This window comes from Myotis daubentonii, chromosome 5 (assembly GCF_963259705.1).
Source record: "Myotis daubentonii chromosome 5, mMyoDau2.1, whole genome shotgun sequence".
NCBI classification, from domain to species: Eukaryota; Metazoa; Chordata; class Mammalia; order Chiroptera; family Vespertilionidae; genus Myotis; species Myotis daubentonii.
This window is the reverse complement of record NC_081844.1, coordinates 108679069-108698650: the sequence shown is the minus strand read 5'-3', so window position 1 is coordinate 108698650 and position 19582 is coordinate 108679069. Positions and strand designations below refer to the sequence as shown.

General features: G+C 57.3%; 1 protein-coding gene across 2 annotated transcripts in view; it reads left to right on the top strand.

Moving 5' to 3' along the window:
* CYTH3 (cytohesin 3) overlaps positions 1 to 19582 on the top strand; it is a 53775-nt gene that overhangs the window by 27552 nt on the left and 6641 nt on the right. For both annotated transcript variants that reach the window (XR_009453142.1, XM_059699304.1), the window contains exons 2-6: positions 13818 to 13900; positions 15844 to 15908; positions 16168 to 16234; positions 18707 to 18825; positions 19165 to 19245. Coding sequence is in view for 1 of the 2 variants with exons in the window: in XM_059699304.1 (XP_059555287.1) it covers positions 13818 to 13900; positions 15844 to 15908; positions 16168 to 16234; positions 18707 to 18825; positions 19165 to 19245 (415 nt within the window). In the remaining variant the exon portion in view is untranslated. The remainder of the gene's footprint in view (positions 1 to 13817; positions 13901 to 15843; positions 15909 to 16167; positions 16235 to 18706; positions 18826 to 19164; positions 19246 to 19582) is intronic.

The window sequence follows — 19582 nt, the reverse complement described above, 5'->3', positions numbered from 1 at the left end:
CGGCCTGGGCTTGTCCCGTCTGTTTCCTCCTCCGCCTGTTCCCGTCGCTTGCTTTCCTGGTAGCGGTTCAGCCTTTCAGACTGTGAGCGACTTCTCCTGACTCAAAAGCCTCTGCCACTCCCTGGCTTCGGGCTCGGAGGAGAGGGTGTGCCCTCTGCCCTCGGGGCGTCGGCTCAGGGACTTGAACTGCCCCCGCTGTGCCCACGGGCTGCCCTGGAGGAACCCGCAAGGGCTCTGACTGCAGGTCAGAGTGTGGCACTGCATCCAGAACCCCACAGAACCCCACAGCTCCGCCGAAATTCCCAGCGACCACGAACAGGTCCCCAGGACCTCGGCACGAGCAGCGGAAGGCTCTCCCACGCTGGGATAGTCGCCGGCCGGCCTCGCCTCCTGCCTGGACGAGACACAGACCACAGGGACCCCACCGGCTCTGCCCTAAAAGACCCCCCCCCCCCACCATTTAACATTAAATTCCTCGCCTTCTGCCACTTCCACGGCAGTGTCGGGGTCAGCAGCTGTGTCTCATCTGCGCAGTGGGACGCGCGGGCTCCACGGGGGTGAGGGAGCGTGTGGCGAGGACATGGAGTGGCGCCTGCAGGTGTGGCTGTGGGCAGGGGAGGCAGGAACTCGGGGTCTTTTGGTGGAGACGTCCCGTCTCCCAGCTTCAAGCGGAGCCAAGCACAGACTCACGGGCTTAAGACACAGCCTCCACCTGGCGGGTGGGCAGCCGGGGATCAGGCTGATGGGGGCCACCCGGTGACGAACACTTCCAATCACCTTTTCTTCATTTAGAGACAAAATTACCTCAAAAAAAAAAAAATCCTCACCCAAGGCTATTTCCACTGGTTTTAGAGGGGGTGGGGGAGAAAAGAAACAACATGGATGTAAGAGAGGGACAGGGCTTAACACTTTCCTTTTTAAAAATATTTTCAGCCCCAACTGGTGTGGCTCAGTGGGTAGAGCGTCGCCCTGCGGACTGAAGGGTCCCGGATTCAATTCTGGTCAAGGGCACATGTCCGGGTTGCAGGCTGGATCCCCAGAAGGGGGCGTGTAGGAGGCAGTCGATCAATGATTCTCTCTCATCACTGATGTTTCTCTCTCTTTCCCCCTCTGCCTTCCTCTCTGAAATCAATAAAAAAAATATTTCCTCCTCCCCCTCCCCCTCCGACACCAGGTGGCAGCTGTGAGCCGCCTGTGAGCTGGACTGAGCTGAGAGGGAGGTGGGCTGGGGGTAGGACCTCTGCCCTCTCTGAGCCTCAGTGCTGGCATCTAGAACATGGGCACAAGTCAGCCCAGGGGCTCCAGGAAGCCAAGACCCAGGCTGGGCTCATGAGGGGCAAGGCCCAGGAGGGGAGGGCGGGCTGGGGGGGCCTGCACCTCCTGCAGCCGGGCTCCCTGAGCCACGTGGCCCGCGCTTCCCACCCAGCAGCCTGCCCGGTGCGCTCACGGCAGTCACTGCCGAGGAGCCGGGGGAGCGGGAGACGGGCGAGGCACAGACACAGGGATGGTCTCCCTGTGAGCCCGCAGCGAGAGGTCTAGGGGGTCCCCCTGTCGGAGCACAGGGCTCAGCTGTCCCCAGAACCGGTCAAAACCCCAAAAGGAGGGGCAAGGAGGGGCCCGTTTTCTGGGGCTGCTGCTCCGATGACGACAGACTGGCCTAACCCAACAGGAACGTGGCTCTCCCCGTTCTGGGGCCAGAACCTGAAATCAGGGAGTCGGGGGCCGTGCTCCTCAGAGGGCTCCAGGGAGGGTCCTTCCTGCCTCTTCAGCTTCTGGGTGCCCCTGGCCGCATCGCTTCAGTCTCAGCCTCCATCTTCCCCTGGCCTCAGGCTTTGTTCACCCGACCCTCCATGTTCACGTGACCGCTCCTCCTGTTCACGTGCTCACTCACATGTTCGTGTGGCCCCACCCCCTTGCTCAGATGCCTACTCTTGCGTGTTCATGTGGCCATGCCCCGAGTTGACGTGACCACTCCCTCTTGCTGGCGCAGCCACATCCCATGTTCACATGACCGTGCTAATGTAAAAAACATCCAAACCTGTAAAAAAATATATTTTCAGCATAGGCTTTCTCCACCTGTAATTTTTCCAAGTTTTGTAGTAAGAGGAGCCCTATTTGGGAAATATTTATCCCATACTTTTTAAAAAATATATGTTTATTGATTTCAGAGAGGAAGGGAGAGGGATAGAAACATCAATAATGAGAGATGGGGGGTCAATCGAGAAAAAAGGAGACACATAAAACTTTAGACAATCCTATATAATAAAAGGGTAATATGCAAATTGACCCTAACAGCAGAACAACTGGGAATGACTGGTCACTATGACACACAATGACCACCAGGGGGCAGACGCTCAATGCAGGAGCTGCCCCCTGGTGGTCAGTATGCTCCCACAGAGAGAGCTCTGCTCAGCCACAAGCCAGGCTGATGGCTGCCAGTACAGCGGTGGTGGTGGGAGCCTCTCCCGCCTCCTCAGCAGCACTAAGGATGTCCGACTGCAGCTTAGGCCTGCTACCCACTGGCAAGTGGACATCCCCCGAGGGCTGCCAGGCTGCCAGAGGGATGTCTGACTGCCAGCTTAGGCCCGATCCCCTGGGGAGCAGGCCTAAGCCAGCAGGTGGACATCCCCCTAGGGGTCCCAGACTGCGAGAGGGCACAGGCTGGGCTGAGGGACCTCCCTGAGTGCACAAATTTTTGTGCACCGGGCCACTAGTAAATAAATAATGAAAGAGAGTCATCAATTGGCTGCCTCCTGAATGCCTCCTACTGGGGATGGAGCCCACAACCTGGGCATGTGTCCTGACTGGGCGTGGAACCCTGGCTGCCTGGTTCATAGGTCAATGCTCAGCCACTGAGCCACACCGGCCAGACTTCACCCCATAGCTTGATCTTGGCACCCCGTGCCGTTTCCGTGAACGGTTCATTGGATATGTGATGGCGAATGTGGACACACCTGTGGACAGTGCGGCATAAGTGATACTGTGTTGTCTTGGTTATATTCCAGTTCAGGCTTTCTTAACGTTAGGCATTCTGTTCAGTATTTGACAGAGTAACCACTGGTTTAGATTGGTTTGGGGCCCACCGTTGTATGCTGAGTGTTCCGGTTTTTTCTTTTTTAAATATTTTATTGATTTTAGAGAGACCAGAAGGAAGAGGAAGAGAGAGAGAGAAACCTCGATGAGAGAGAAACATTGATCGGCTGCCTCCTGCACACCCCACACTGGGGATTGAGCCTGCAACCCGGGCATGAGCCCTGACCAGGAATCAAACAGTGACCTCCTGGTTCATAGGTGGATGCTCAACCACTGAGCCACAGCAGCCGGGCTGGTTTTTCTACTTCTGTTGGAAAACACAGAAAGTGAAATTGAAAGACAGGCCCACACTGCAGGGTGGGAGCTGAGGCCATGGTGCAGCATTCAAAAACAGAAGGAAGCTTCCTGCCAGCGTGCTCCAGGCCCAGCTTGTGCACATACAGTCCTCCCACTCACGCTGCGCGATTTGCTGACTCCAGTGAGTTTACGGAGTCGTGCAGCCGCCACCCAGTGGGTGTTAGACCAGCTTCATCCCCCGACGAGCCCCCTAGGCCTGTGTGCAGTCAGTTCTTGCACCAGCCCAGCTGCCACTGATCTTTTTGTCACTATAGCTCTACCTTTGCTGGACGTCCTGTATAATAAGAGCCTAATATGCAGAGTGTCCCCTCGGGCGGTCATTGACCGGGAGTTTGACCGACCAGGAGTTCGACTGCATGCTAACACATGTGCTGACCACCAGGGGGCAGCACGGAACATGGTGGGGGTTGGCGATGCGACGCTGGCAGCAGGCGGCAATGGAGGCACTGCCGGCCCCAATGGGCCCCTATGACAGTGGTATCGTGGTGGGATGGTGGAGCAAGGGAGTGGGCGGCACCAGGCCAAGGCGGGGGCGAGTGGGGGCCTGATCACACCACAGAAGGTGACCAGCCCCGGGGTGGGGGCGTTGAGCAGGTGGCCTCAGGCCAAGGCGGGGTACAAAGTGAGGCTGGGGCTCAAGCTGGGACTGTGAGCCTGGGGGCGTGAGCTAGGGCCCGATCTCCGCAGGCCACCCCCAGGGACCCCATCTGTGCATGAATTTCGTGCACTGGGCCTCTAGTTTAACGTAAACTGAATCATGCAGTGTGTGGTCTTTTGCATCTGGCTTCTTCCATATGTGTGGTAGCAGGTATCAGTAGTTCCTTTCTTGTTTCTTACAGAGTAATATTCTATTAACAGTGTGAAAACTCCTCGGTGGGTGGGCGGGCAGGAGGTAATCAACCAAGGACCTTGTGTGCATGGCCCATGGGCACAGACAGTGGGGCAGTGAGGGCCTGGGAGCGTCAGTGGGGGAGAGGGGGCATATGTAATACTTTAAACAATAAAGAGTTATTTAAAGTAATATTCCTTTGTGTGGACGTGCCACCGCTCGGCCATCCCCTCATCTGCTGGTGGACATTGGGTTGTTCCCACCTCGTTGACTAATGGTAAACCGTGCTCCCGGGACATTGTGTGCAGCGCGTGTAAATCCCTGCTGTAAGCGTTGCTGGGTCATGTAGTAATTCTGTACTTAACTTTTGAGAAGCGGCTAACATGTTTCCCAGAGCTGCTGAGCCATTTTACATTCCTGCCAGCAAAGTGCGCGTTCCTGGGCCTCCCCACCTTGCCAGCAAGGTCCCAGTCCTTCAGTCCCAGTCCCGCCCCACTGGGGCTGACGCGCAGTCTCACTGTGGTTTTATCTGCGTTTCCCGGTGACCAGAGCGTCCTTCCATGTACTTGTTGGCTGTTGTGTGTCTTTAGAGAAGTGTTTATTCATGTCCTTTGGATTTTTAATTGGGGTTGTCACTGAGTTGTAGGAGTTCTTTATGGATTCTGGGTACTAGACTCGTAGGAGACAGACGATTTGCAGATATTTTCTCCTATTCTGTTCTGTAGGTTGTCTATTTCACTTGTTGGTGTCCTTTGATGCATAAAAGTTTTTAATTTTGTTGTTGTTAATACTCACCCAAGGATAATTTTCCATTGATTTTAGGTAGAGAGGGAGGGAGGGAGGAAGGGAAGGAAAGAGAGAGGGACGGACAGACGAAGAGAGGGAGAGAAACATTGATGTGAGAAGACACATTGATTGGTTGCCTCCCGCATGCACCCCGACCGGGGCTGGGAATTGAACCTGCAACCCTGGTACCTGCCCTTGACTGGGAATCTAACTTTAGACCCTTTGGTTTGCAGGCCGATGCTCCAACCACTGAGCAACACCGACCTCATCATTTAATTCTGATGAAGCCCAGCCTATTTTTCATTTTGTTTTTTGTTTTTTTTATTAAATCTTAATTGTTCAGATTATTACATTTGTTCCTCTTTTTTCCCCCCATAACTCCCCTCCTCCCAGTTCCCGCCCCACCCTACGCCCTCACTCCCCACCCACTGTCCTCTTCCATAGGTGCACGATTTTTGTCCAGTCTCTTCCCACATCTCCCACACCCCTTTCCCCCCCAAGAATAGTCAGTCCATTCCCTTTCTATGTCCCTGATTCTATTATGATCACCAGATTATTTGTTCACTTGATTCTTAGATTCACTTGTTGATAGATGCATATTTGTTGTTCATAATTTGTATCTTTACCTTTTTCTTCTTCTTCCTCTTCTTAAAGGATACCTTTCAGCATTTCATATAATACTGGTTTGGTGGTGATGAACTCCTTTAGCTTTTCCTTATCTGTGAAGCTCTTTATCTGACCTTCAATTCTGAATGATAGCTTTGCTGGATAAAGTAATCTTGGTTGTAGGTTCTTGGTATTCATCACTTTGAATATTTCTTGCCACTCCCTTCTGGCCTGCAAAGTTTCTGTTGAGAAATCAGCTGACAGTCGTATGGGTATTCCCTTGTAGGTAACTCGGTTTCTTTCTCTTGCTGCTTTTAAGATTCTCTCTTTGTCTTTTGCCCTTGGCATTTTAATTATGTGTCTTGGTGTGGTCCTCTTTGGATTCCTTTTGTTTGGGGTTCTCTGTGCTTCCTGGACCTGTAAGTCTATTTCTTTCACCAGGTAGGGGAAGTTTTCTGTCATTATTTCTTCAAATAGGTTTTCAATATCTTTCTCTCTCTCATCTTCTGGCACCCCTATAATTCTGATGTTGGTATGCTTGAAGCTGTCCCAGAGGCTCCTTACACTATCTTCGTATTTTCGGATTCTTTTTTCATTTTGCTTTTCCAGTTGGGTGTTTTTTGCTTCTTCGCGTTTTGAATCTTTGCCTTGATTCTTGCACTCCTCTGGTCTGCTGTTGGGTGTCTGTATAATATTCTTTATTTCAGTCCGTGTATGCTTAATTTCTAGTTGGTTCTTTATCACAACATCGAGGGTCTCATTAGATTTCTTGAGGATCTCACTACATTTATCGGCGGTCTCACCAATCTTTTCAAGGGCCTTACTAAGTTTATCGGCAGCTTCTAGACAGTTCTTGAGAGACCTTAAAAGTGTGGTTTTGAGCTCTATATCTTCCATTTCTGACATTTGCGTCCTGTTTCTTTGTCTCTGCATTTTTTTTATCTTTTCTTGGTGCACCCCCTAGTGGTCTTTGTGCGCAGTCCTGTAGTTAAACCTTGATTGTTGTCGGTAATACCAGGGGTGATTTGACCTCCAGGCTAACTGGCTATGAGAGTCCGCTGTGTCTGCAGTGGGAGAGCTTCTGTGCTGGATCTCTAGGGCGGTGCTAATCTAGCCTTTGCCTGAGGCTATCCGGCAAATGGTTCTGCGCCGGGCTTGGACGGGGCGGGTCCCCGAGGATCTACAGGGCGGGTGGAGCGAGCAGTTATGGCTGCTCTCAGTTCCGTCTCCAGGGGCTCTGCCTCTCAGAGTCCCAGCAATGGCTGCAAACCTCGGAGAGAAAGCCTTCGAGTTCCGACCGAAGCCAGACAGTCCCGCTTCTCCCGTTTGAGTCTGGGTCCCCAGAGACTCGCCCGGATCTGGAGCTCAGAGTCTGAAACTCCCTCCCGATTGCAAACAACAACCGCGCCTCCGCCGCCAGCCCGCTCCGCGCACACACTCCGCACCTGAGTATTTCACTTCAGCACTGCGCCTCCTCTGAGTCTGGGTATGATATTCTCTTTCCTCCTAGTTGTAGAATTTCCACTCAGCCAGCCTTCCTGTGGTTCTGGATGATGTCTGTTCTGTCCTTTAGTTATATCTCTGAAGTGGTTGTTCGAGGCAGCAATCTCCGGCGTTAACCTATGCCATCTTGGTTTCTCTCCCCCACCTCTATTTTTCATTTTGTTGCCTGTGCTTTGGTGTCATGTCTAAAAATGCATCACCAAACCCAGAGTCATGAAGATTTACCCCTATATCATCTTCTAAGAGTTGTATGGGTTTAGCTGTTCCCTTTAGCTCACTGATCCGTTTGGAGTTAATATTTGTCTGTAGCAGTGATGGGGAACCTTTTGAGCTCGGCGTGCCAGCATTTTGAAAAACCCTAATTTAACTCTGGTGCCTTGTCACATATAGAAATTTTTTGATATTTGCAACCAGAGTAAAACAAAGACTTATATTTTTGATATTTATTTTATATATTTAAATGCCATTTAACAAAAATCAACCAAAAAAATGAGTTCGCGTGTCACCTCTGACACGCGGGTCATAGGTTCGCCGTCACTGGTCTGTAGTATGAGGTAGGGGCCCACCTTCACTTTTTTACACGTGGATACCCCATTGTCCAGCACCATTTGTTTGAAGAGAAATATACCTGAGCCCTGACCAGGAATCGAACCGGTGACCTCCTGGTTCATTGATGCTCAACCACTGAGCCAGGCCGGCGGGCTTCTCTGAAAGACTTTTATAGGCGATTCTCTTTCCAGGCTCTGTGTTCCGTTCCGTTGAGCTTCCTGCCTTTCTGTGCTGGTCCCACATTGTCCTGAGCGCATCGTGCATGGGGTCTGCCCTCCCGGGCTCAGGTCAGGTCCTGGTCTTTGTGGAAGAGACTACTCCGCTAGTGTATCCAGGAGGAGAGAGAGGGGCGGGGACGCCCTGCAGGAATGCGGCTCCGGCTCCAGGCCCAGGGGGCAGCTGAGTGTGTTTGTTTGTGGGCTGATGGAAGGAAGCCCTGGGCAGAGAGCCGCTGAAGGTGAGGGGAGGGTGTGGCCTCGGGAGCGAGTTGTGGGAGGAGGAAGGGGAAATCCAGGGCCGGCTTCTGTGCTGAAGGCTGGCCGCCTCCCCCCCCCGCCCCCCCCCGCGCCCCCCCCGCGCCCCCCCCCCCCCCCCCCCGCAGCCCGTGCTCACTGCTGGGCAGAGAGGAAACATCCGTGGCCCTGGCTGTTGCGAACTAAGTGTGCAGGGCTCAGGGCCTGGAAACCACTTACAATGTAGGCGCTGAGGTTGAGTGGATGTGAAAGCTCTCATTCTCCCTCCGCCAGAGCTCGCGATGGAGCATAATTTGTGCTTTAGTGGGTGCGCTCTTTTCTCTGTGGGAGTAAGTTTGGATTTAAAATAAACTAAGAAGGATTGCTGTGAAATGACCCAAGAAACCTGGTTTTCATGTAAGGCACGCCTTAGTCCTATAGCATTGGAGTCTTATTTCGTTTTTACGGATGGCCACATCTTCTCCGAGTTGCTCTAAGACAGGGCAGACAGTCTTTTATAAAGGGCTGGCTTGCGTGGTCAGAGGAGGCACGATCGCGTGAGGTGCTCACTGTAAGAAAGTAAGTGCCCTGAGAAAGGACCGGCCGCCCCGGTGCCGCCAGGCCCCCCCCCCCCCCCCCGCCCCCGCGGCCGGGCCTTCAGTCTCCATCCTCAGGGCCATCCTCAGGCTCAGGGGGTAGAGCCTTGGCCCGCGGACGGAGGGTTCGGCTCCGGTCAGGGCACGTGCCTGGGCTGCGGCTCCATCCCCGGTGCGGAGGTGGCTGATCAGTGATTCTCTCAGCATTGATGCTTCTCTCTCTCTCCCTCTCCCTTCCTCTCGGAAATCGATTTTAAAACAATGCTTTTTACCTCTGTTTTTCTTTCCGTGTCTCTGGGCACACGTCTCTGTTCGGGAAGGACTGAGTGTTAACCGGCTGTCTCTGTGTGGGATTGGAGCTGCTTTGCTCTTCTTCTGCTTCTCATTTGCTTTTCTGCGTGAGCACGTGGTTCTGCCTTTTGTGCAGTAAAATGTGAAGGACGACGAACAGGTAGAGCTGTGCGAGTCGGTGAGCATCCTGGGTGTGGACTTTGAAGCACAGTATTGGCATCTCCCATGGGCTTTGATGGTTTGGGCTGTGGTCACACACCCTCTGTCCCTGCGTTTCTGGAGAATAGATTTGTGTGTAAGCACCCGACCTCCACGCAGGTGGAGAGGGAGGGAAGGATTCCTCTTCACTTCAAATAGTGGAGAGAATTACTTGCCTGTCGGTGAAAGCTGCCCGTGAGGGTTCAGTTCATGTTCAATTTACTAATTGACTCATTGACGGTTATGAGCAGGCCTGCCGGAAGTTGCATGGAACGGCTTTTTAAAATGTTCTCCTGGGGCCCTGACCGGTTTGGCTCAGTGGATAGAGCATCGCCCTACCGGCTGAAGGGTCCCAGGTTCGATTCCGGCCAAGGGCATGTACCTTGGTTGCGGGCACATCCCCAGTCGGGGGTGTGCAAGAGGCAGCTGAGCGATGTTTCTCTCTCATCGATGTTTCTAACTCTCTATCCCGTTCCCTTCCTCTCTGTGAAAAATCAATAAAATATATTTTTAAAAAAAATAAGAAATAAATAAATAAAATGTTCTCCTGGGCCCGGCCGGGGTGGCTCAGTGGTTGAGCGCTGACCTATGAAGTAGGAGGTCACGGTTCGCTTCTCGGTCAGGGCGCAGGCCCGGGTGCAGCACCATCTTCAGTGGGGGCGTGTAGGAGGCAGCTGTCGATGTTTCTCTGTCATCGATGTTTCTCTCTCTCTATCCTTCCCCCTTCCTCTCTCTCTAAAAAAAAGTCAATAAAAACATTAAATAAAAAAGTTCTACTCCGCAAGCGTCAGGCACGCTGCGTGTTTGAGCGGAAGGGACGGAGTGCCGAGAACGGGCGCCGCAGCCCGGAGCAGCTGGAGGAGTGGCCGCCGGGGGAGCTCCTGCGGGCGCCCGGGTCTCTGGTGCCCCCGTTTGGGGGGTGGGGGCAGGCTGGGGACCGAGCCCGCGGAGGCCGCCGCCGCCCGCAGGCAGGAAGGGGACCCGCTTCACCGCCGACCCGCAGTCTTGCACGCGTGTCCTGTCCCGTGGGTAGAGCCTCACTTCTCGCAAGCCCCGCTGTAAACGGGCTTCTGGCGACAGCCTGGGGGCCGGAGAGCATGGTGCTCAGTGGAATGGCCACGCAGAGAAAGACAAGGACCATGTGATCTCACTTCCAGGTGGACTCTAATGAACAAAACAGTTGGACAAACAAAATAGAGATAGAAACATAGATTACACAGGACAGACTGACAGCTGTCAGAGGGAGGGGCTTGGGAGCTGGGTGAGAAGAGGTGAAGGGATTAAGCAAAAAATATCTCTCCAACTGTCTGTACATCAAAAAACACACACAGACGCAGACAGCAGCGTGGCGACAGCCACAGAGGAAGGAGGTGGGCGCGGGAGAGGCAAAGGGGGTGAATGGCGACGGGAGGCCTGGCTGTGGGCAGTGGGCGCAGACGCCGTGTGCGGGTGACGTCTTACTGACTCGTGCACTCGAAACCGGTGTGGTTTTGCGAATCAGTGTCACCCCTGTCAATTCAGTGACAAGTGAAATAAATGAAGAGGTGGACGAACTCATCTCTGCCTTCCAGGAAGGCGCCCGCGGAGGCTGAGCAGAGCCAGCCCGGTCCCAGCACCAGGCCCGGAGCTTGGTAATGGACCGGGGGCCTGGCTGCTCCCTGCCCGGAGTGCCTGCTGACCTGGGGAGTCCCCTCCATCACTACCAGGTGCAGCATTATCTTATGTTCCACGGAGAAGAAAAAAGCTGCCCATAAAACCAGACTTAATTTCTTCTCACTGAGAATTTTCATTTATGCTGGCGGAAAGAATTCTCTAAGTGTATTTCAGCTTTGGTGTTTGTGTAGACTTTACTCTTGTATGTACATATAAAAAGCAAAATGTGAGCCTGCCCTTCGGGGCGTCGTCCGGGGGTGGTGTTTGTGTTGTTCTGCACGGTGTTGTCCGCGGGGCCACCGGAGGCCGGGACACACTTTCTTAAAAGAAAGCTTCGCCTCTGTTGTTTCCGGAGTTTTCCAGATTCTGCAGATTCTGATGCCGACACTTTCCGGCCTCAACCAGCAGGCGCCGGGCAGCACTAGCCAGGCCGCGTCGCCCCAGCGGACCGTTGCTTCCCGAGTTGTGTTTGGGACGGAAGCCTCGAGGAGCGCGGGTCTGCGTGCCTCGGGCGGTGACACGCGTGTTTGCGGGTGCGAAGGCAGGGACCCCTGTGTCTCCGTTGATTTCAGAGGTGGTCTCGGCGGCCGTCTCGGAGCTAATGAAGCATGTATGCCCACCGGCTCAAGCTTGTTAATGATGTTGGTCAAGCCTATACCGGCCCCCCTCCTTTTGCCTTTGATGGGAAAATTCCGTGTTTACATGTACATCTGTCGGTTTCTGCTTTATATATTTGGAGGCCATTTTGTTAGATGCGTATAAATTCAGACTTGTTCGTTGCGTGGTTCGTTAAACATGTGACTGTCTAGTGACTTATCTCACCCCGGTTTGCCTGTGTTAACGGGGCCACCTCCCTCTTAGTGAGGCTTGTCTGGTGTGCCTGTCTCTGCCCTCTTCCTTCAGTTGTTAGCTAGTCTTAGGTTTTAAACATGTTTATCATTGTCATTGTCGTTTGCTTCTTTATGTTCAGGTTTTAAACCTTGGTCCTTTTTCCATCTGTGTTCATTGTAAATGTAACAGCTGTTTTTGACCGCGCAACAAAGTATTACAAAGTGATCGTCTTACAACAACGCTGGGTTACCATCCTCCGGGCCTGTGTGTTGGCTGCTGGTCAGGGGGTGTGCTGGTCGGGGGCCTGCTGGGTCGGGGGGTGTGCTGGTCGGGGGGTGTGCTGGTCGGGGGCCTGCTGGTCAGGGGGTGTGCTGGTCAGGGGCCTGCTGGTCGGGGGGTGTGCTGGTCGGGGGGTGTGCTGGTCGGGGGGTGTGCTGGTCGGGGGCGTGCTGGTCGGGGGGTGTGCTGGTCGGGGGCCTGCTGGTCGGGGGGCGTGCTGGTCGGGGGGCGTGCTGGTCGGGGGCCTGCTGGTCGGGGGGTGTGCTGGTCAGGGGGTGTGCTGGTCGGGGGCCTGCTGGTCGGGGGGTGTGCTGGTCGGGGGCCTGCTGGTCGGGGGCGTGCTGGTCGGGGGGTGTGCTGGTCGGGGGTGTGCTGGTCGGGGGATGTGCTGGTCGGGGGCGTGCTGGTCGGGGGCCTGCTGGTCGGGGGGTGTGCTGGTCGGGGGCGTGCTGGTCGGGGGGTGTGCTGGTCGGGGGGTGTGCTGGTCGGGGGGTGTGCTGGTCAGGGGGTGTGCTGGTCGGGGGTGTGCTGGTCGGGCCCTGCTGGTCAGGGTCTTTGCACCTGGATGCAGTCAGCCAGCGGCCAGGGGTCCTCGCTCACCTGTCTGCGGCCTTAGTCGAGGAGGCTGTGACAGCCCGGGTGTCTGGGACTCTGCAGTGGTTTCTTCCACAGTAGATGTCACACCCAGGCCGCTGGCGGGCTTCCCCTGAGCACGTGGTTCGGTTTCCAGGGAAGCAAAAGCTCTGGACCCCACACAGTGTCCCTTAAAAGGGGCCGCCTTCTCTTGGTCAAAGGAAGTCCCAGAGCCAGTCTGGCTTCCACGTGGACAAAGACTCCTCCACTGCTAACAGTTCATGACTGTGATCAAGAAAGAGGAACACAGACGAGCAGGAATGGCCAATGCCGCAGAGGCTACTCATTAGTAAGAGGCTGTTGTGGACAGCTCTGTGCCAGTAAAAACGTTCGGCGACGGTCCACCTTCCACGCCTGGCCACCCTCACCGCTGCACTGGGGCTCCCCATCCTCCAAGGGTACCAGCCACCCGTCCCCCGAGGGTACTGGCCACCACCCGTCCCCCGAGGGTACCAGCCACCCGTCCCCCGAGGGTACCGGCCACCCGTCCCCCGAGGGTACTGGCCACCACCCGTCCCCCGAGGGTACCCGCCACCCGTCCCCCGAGGGTACCAGCCACCCGTCCCCCGAGGGTACCAGCCACCCGTCCCCCGAGGGTACCAGCCACCCGTCCCCCGAGGGTACCCGCCACCCGTCCCCCGAGGGTACCAGCCACCCGTCCCCCGAGGGTACCAGCCACCCGTCCCCCGAGGGTACCCGCCACCCGTCCCCCGAGGGTACCAGCCACCCGTCCCCCGAGGGTACCAGCCACCCGTCCCCCGAGGGTACCAGCCACCCGTCCCCCGAGGGTACCCGCCACCCGTCCCCCGAGGGCACCAGCCTTCTCAGGAGGGACCGCCGCCAAGATTTCGGTGTTCCTCCTCCCTGTCCATGCATTCACACCCCGCTGTACGTACACATGTTTCCCAAACACTCAGAGCCGTGCCGCCCCGCCCCGCCCCGCCCTGTGGCAGGGATGTCGCAGCTGCTCTCGCCGGCCCCATTTCGCTCATGAGGCTCGTCTGTATCATAGACGGAGCTGAGCCTTTTCCTGACGCGTGGGTTCTGCTGGACAAGCGCTGCGATTCTGCCTCTTGCCCGTGGGAGTGGGGGGGGGGCGGGGGTGTCTGTGGGGCCAGCGCGCTGCCGGTGCCTGGAGACACGGTGCGGAGCGGCAGCTGCACCTCAGACAGGCCCCGCGGGCCGGGCGGCCGTTCACGGCTCCCTGTGCTTTCCCCTCAGCGCCCGAAGACCTCTCCTTAGAAGAGCGGGAAGAGCTCCTAGACATTCGTCGAAGGAAAAAGGAACTTATTGATGACATCGAGGTAAAATAAATCTTCTCGTTTTTGCTCGGAGTAAATCCCGTAGCTTCATGAACATGTGAACACTGGGTACCTAGTGTGTCCGTATCGGGGCCACACAGGACGGAGCAGAGAGCCTCCAGGTGGGGGGCAGCCCTGCTCACCCACAGACACCCCCCCACACACACACCCAAGGGAGCAGCAGGAAGTGACACCTGGCACCAGGGTCCCCAAAGTCTTTTCTAGCGCTCGCTGCTTTGGCTCAGTGGATAGAGCGTCAGCCCGTAGACTGAAGGCTCCCAGGTTTGATTCCCGTGTCTCTCTCACATGGATGTTTCTCTCTCTCTCTCTCCCTCCCTCCCTCTCTCTCTATCTCCCTCTCTCTTCCACTTTCTCTGAAAATCAATGGGAAAACATCCTCAGGTGAGGATTACCAACAACAGAAAGTCTGTTTAAACAGCCGCAGCCACCTGCAGGCGCATTGCTCTCTAAATCGGCGGTGAGGCCGTTTTGTGGGGCGCAGCCCAGCACCTGGCGCGCTGCCTGCCGATTTTGGGCCCCGGCGCCTTTTGAGGGAGTGCAGTGCTGCCAGCTGTGCGAGCAGCATGACGAGAAAACACGCAGATAAACCGTGTCCCCCCCACTGTGTCCTTGGGGCAGGGCAGGGGCAGCCTCAGCCTCAGGAGCAGGAGGGTGAGCTGCAGCCACTGCAAAAGTTATTCAGAAGAGGCTCGCTGCTGCCCTCGGGCCGCCCTGGGAGTCAGGCGGGCATGGCGCTCCTTTGCAGAGCCTCCACTGCCAGGCCAAAGAAATGTGGCCTCGAGGCCCGGGCCGCCAGCAGGCCGGCCCAGACAGCCCCTCCCTCCCGAGCCCTTAGGTCAGTCTGAGGGTCGTGTGCACAGCCTGGAAGGGATCCTCAAAGCTGTCCTGTGCCGGACGGAAACTCCGGGGGCTTTTTCTTCCGAGGTGACCCTCCGTCCTTGGAGACACAGGCCCCAGCAGAGGCGCTGCGGCTGCAGAGTGAGGCCGTTTCAAGGTGAACGTGTGGCCGTTACAACGCTGGTGCCTGTGGAGTCCAGTGGAGCTCTCACCACCGGGTTTTGAGTTGAGGGTGCTGAGGCCTGGGAGGTTAAGAGGGTGACGAAGGTCTCTCGGTCAGTAGGTGGTGGGGCCACGTGGAGGGACAGGGAGTGTCCCTTCTGGTGTCCTTGGTGTGTCCGAGGGCCACGGGCAAGCTCTGTTGTCACCCTGGCTCTGTCCATGGTGCTTCGTCTCAGGCAAAGCCATGGAAAGTGATGGGTCAGCCTCAGACTGGGGGGGGGGGGGCAGGGACACTGTTCTAAATGCCTTTGAGCTTCGCCCCCCCCACACACACACACACACACTTCCTGGCCGCAAGGGGAAGGAGAAGGCAGGTGGCATGTGAGTGAGCTGACGTTTTATGGCTGCAGCAAGTGACCGAATATCATTGCTCTCCTCTCGCTTTTCTGTCATTTACACCTGTGATGTCTTCCCCAGTGTCCCTTCTTTTTTTATTGATTTTAGAGAGAGAGCAAGGGAGAGAGAGAGAGAGAAACATCCATGATGAGAGAGAATCATGGATCGGCTGCTTCCTGCACACGCCCACTGTGATTGAGCCTGCAACCCGGCATGTGCCCTTGACTGGAATTGAACCGTGACCTCCTGATTTGTGGGTCAATGCTCAACCACTGAGCCACGCCGCCGGGCCCCAGTGTCCCGTCTTGATGTCACCCACGAACACTGCAGAACCCACCTAGCGACGAGGCGGCCGGGCGCAGTGCCTCTTTCTCCTGCGTTGGGGCGGCGTGTCCGTCGGTAGTGCTTGTCCACCCGGCGCCCAGGGGAGGGGGAAGCAGCGCTTGAGGCCGCATCCCTGAGGCCAGGAGAGGACGGGCAGGGTCCACCCCCACCCACCCCCACCCACCTCCCAATCCTGCCTCTTGCAGAGACTGAAGTACGAAATCGCCGAGGTCATGACCGAGATCGACAACCTGACATCCGTGGAGGAGAGGTAAGCGGCCTGGGGTGGGTGAGGGGTGGGACCGGGCCCTCAGTTCTCCCCGCCCGGGAGCAGCGGGGACCTTCGTGTGACGGACGTGCTGCTTCAAGGCTCTGCCTCGCACAGTGGCGATCCCTGAAGTCGTCAGATGGAAGCAGGGCCCCTGGCAGCCGCCCCGGCTGCTGCCACCTCCCGGGCAGGCTTTGGGGGCTGGGGGCTGCAGCGCTGGGTGCAGTGTCCGCTCACCGTGTCCTGATGTTTCCACGCGCAGCAAAACGTCTCAGAGGAACAAGCACATCGCCATGGGAAGGAAGAAGTTCAACATGGACCCCAAGAAGGTGAGAGCGTGTCCGTGTCTGGCTGCGAGACGCTGACGGACTGGCTGAAAGGCGCCTCCCTCTTGGGTAAAGGTGGCCATTCCAGCTCTTAAACAGCAGACTTGGTGTCAGTGTTTATTGAGGGAAAGGCTGCCAGTGAACGGGGAGGACAAAAGCGCCCTTTGAACTGGTCCCGGCACCGGAAGGCCTTTCCACGGAGGTTCCAAGCGAGGATGGGTCTCCGGGAGCCGGGCCCCTGCCCCCCGGGGGAGCCAGGCCGGGCGCGAGGCTCGGGCAGAAGGGATCCCGCTGGCAGAGCAGCCGACGCTGGTCTGGGGGCACCAGGTGGTTCAAGTACAAGGATGCTCTTCCTTTCTTCGCCTTCAGTCCCTGGGAAAGACCCAGGCTCTGCCCAGACTGCAGCCAGGGCCTTGGTGTCTCCCCAAAGTGGATTTCCTACAAAAACACCCCGACATCATGGCACCTGCCCCATGTCGCTGCTTGTTCCGAGCTCGAGCTAAAGGGCGGAGCAGAACCGTGAAGCTGAAGCACGTGGCTCAGAGGACAGTGGGCCTCCGGCGGCGGCAGACTCCGAGCTGGCTCCTCCCGTGCCTCGCTGGGCTGTAGACGGCACTGGCTTTTCACATCTGTGTGTGTGTGCATGTGTGCGTGCGTGTGGCATCTGTGCATGTGCATGTGTGCGTGCGTGTGTGGTATGTGTGTGTGTGCATGTGTGCGTGTGCATGTGTGCGTGCGTGTGGCATCTGTGTGTGTGCATGTGTGTGTGGCATCTGTGTGCATGTGCGTGTGCATGTGTGTGTGCGTGTGGCATCTGTGTGCGCGTGTGCGTGTGCATGTGTGCGTGCATGTGGCATCTCTGTGTGTGCATGTGCGCGCGCGTGTGTGTGCATGCGTGTGTGTGTGTGTGTGATGGAGCCTCTGTTCTCACTGGTTAAGGATTTGTTAATTCAATAAGTGGTTGCTGGTTGCATGGTCCGACCTGTAGATGTGCGCTCACAGGCGCAGGCGCAGTTGCCGGCGTCACGGAGAGAAACGCATGTCTGTTGCGCCCGTGGGTGCAGATGCCGGCCCTTCAGGTCCAGCCTGTGTGCAGCCGCGTGTGTTCTCGCCACTGTCCCGCCCTCCGCTGGCCTGACCCGCTCGTGGGGCGTCCGTCCGCCCCGCTCGGTCAGTGGGAGCGAGTGTACTTGGTCACGATGTGATACTTGGCGTTAGGAATGGGTTTTCCTTCCTGAGAAGCTGAGTTTACAGAGTTGAGTTGTGAGCAGGTGGCATGAGCTCCCAGGAGAGAGGCCCTTTAACAAGTGGATGCTGCGAAAACTGGGCCTTGCGCTTCAAAGAGCAGCACAGGTAGCTCCCCAATAAGTTCACGGATGAGTTCACATCTTTTCTTTTTAAATTTTATTTCAGAGAGGAAGGGAGAGGGAGAGGGAAACATCAGTGATCAGGGAGAAGCATCCATCGACCGCCTCCTGCACGCCCCTTACTGAGGATCGAGCCTGCAATCCGGGCGTGTGCCCTGACCGGGAATTGAACTGTGACCTCCTGGTTCCTAGGTCGGTGCTCAACCACTGAGCCACACTGGCCAGGCTTAGTTCACATCTTGCTCGTGAAACGCGTGTGGACATACATGTGTAGGCGGGGCTAGGGCTCCACACAGGTCCTCTCTGTCAGACTCGCCGTCGTACTTTCCAGACATGGTGTGTCCAGTTAGCAGTGATCAGGGCTAACGTTTATGGAGAACTGTGCGAAGGAGGCACTTTAATTAATGTGCACAGCCCTTCACAACAACCAGCTGAAGTAGGTTCCGTTTTATTTCCCGCTTCACTGCTGGGGAAACCGAGGCACAGAGCAGCCAGGGTCCGGAGCCGGAGCCGGAGCCGGAGTCACTGCCCCTCGGAGTGGGCAGGGGGCCGAGGGCAGCCGGGCGTCCCGGAGCCCAGCCTGCTGTGTGCCCGCAGGCGCGCGTCGTGGGAAGGGCGGTCTCGCGGCGCCCGGGCTGCGGCAGTGGCTCTGCCTCCCCCTTCGCCCAGGCTCTGAAAGGGTCAGTGTTCGTCCGCTCCACCACTCGCTGGTGATCGCGTGGCTCCCTGGACGCGGTGGCCTGTGCCGGCTGCAGGGCGCTCGCTGGGGAGTGTCCTAGTCCTCTGGCTCGGAGGGTGGCGATGGCTGGCGCGTGTGCTCGGCAGAGGGCTGGGTGGGGGAATCGGGGCACGTGGCCCACGAGCCAGGCCCTGCCCTCTGGGCTCATCACTGAGGAGGAGAAACACAGCACAGGCCTGCTGCTGCGGACCCACCTGTCTCCTGCCCCTCGGCCGGTCCCTGGGCAGCTCCAGGACAAACCGGGAACTGGGGCTCCAGCCGCCTGAGCCTCAGCCGGGTCCCTGGGCAGCTCCAGGACAAACCGGGAACTGGGGCCCTTGTGACTTTCGCTGTGTCCGGCCGGTCACTGCCTCCCCTCCCGCTCCTCAGGGCATCCAGTTTCTGATGGAGAACGGCCTGCTGCAGGGCGCCCCGGAGGACGTGGCGCAGTTCCTGTACAAGGGCGAGGGCCTGAACAAGACCGTCATCGGGGACTACCTGGGGGAGCGGTGAGTAGGGGGCTGCGCCGCCAACCTGCCACCCCTCAGGGCCTGCCCCTCGGGGTGCTTCTCCCTGAGCCCCCAGCCCTGACGGCAGCGCTGTGGGGGCTGGCCTCCCGGGCCCCGGGACGTGCCTTCCGCCCAGCACACCTTCGGGGTCAGATGACCATCTGCCACCCTCCCTCTGGCAGCTGGGACGCAGTCAGTCCCCTAGAGTCCCCTCTGCATCAAGCCTGCAAACGGGAGATCTTAACTCTTCGTCGCAGGAAGTGGAAACCACAAAACCCTGTCTTAAAACGATGGGCATAGTCTGCAGGGGCCGCTAAGCACCTTCCTCTCTCCCTCCAGGGACGAGTTTAACATTAAAGTGCTCCAGGCTTTTGTCGAGCTCCACGAGTTCGCTGACCTCAACCTCGTCCAAGCCTTAAGGTGAGTGTCGGCAGCGGCTGTCCGTGAGGAGCAGGTGTGTTGGGAGGCCCCGGCCACTGCGTCCCGGTCTGGACGCCACTCCTGTGCTGGGAGCACTCGCCCAGGGAGGGGGGCGGGCGCAGGGCGGGGCTGTGCGGCCTCCACGCGGCCCTCCGTGCGGACTGGGCTGTGGCGCCCTGTGCTGGATCCCGTCGGAGGCTGCAGCAGATTCCGAGTCTGTTTTGGAAAGCTGCCTGGTAGGGAGGTGCAGGCCGGGCGCGTCGGGGCGGGTCCGGGGGCACAGACCCAGTGGCTGGGACGCCATTTCTCGTGGCCGCTCAGCCTCCGGCCAGAGCCT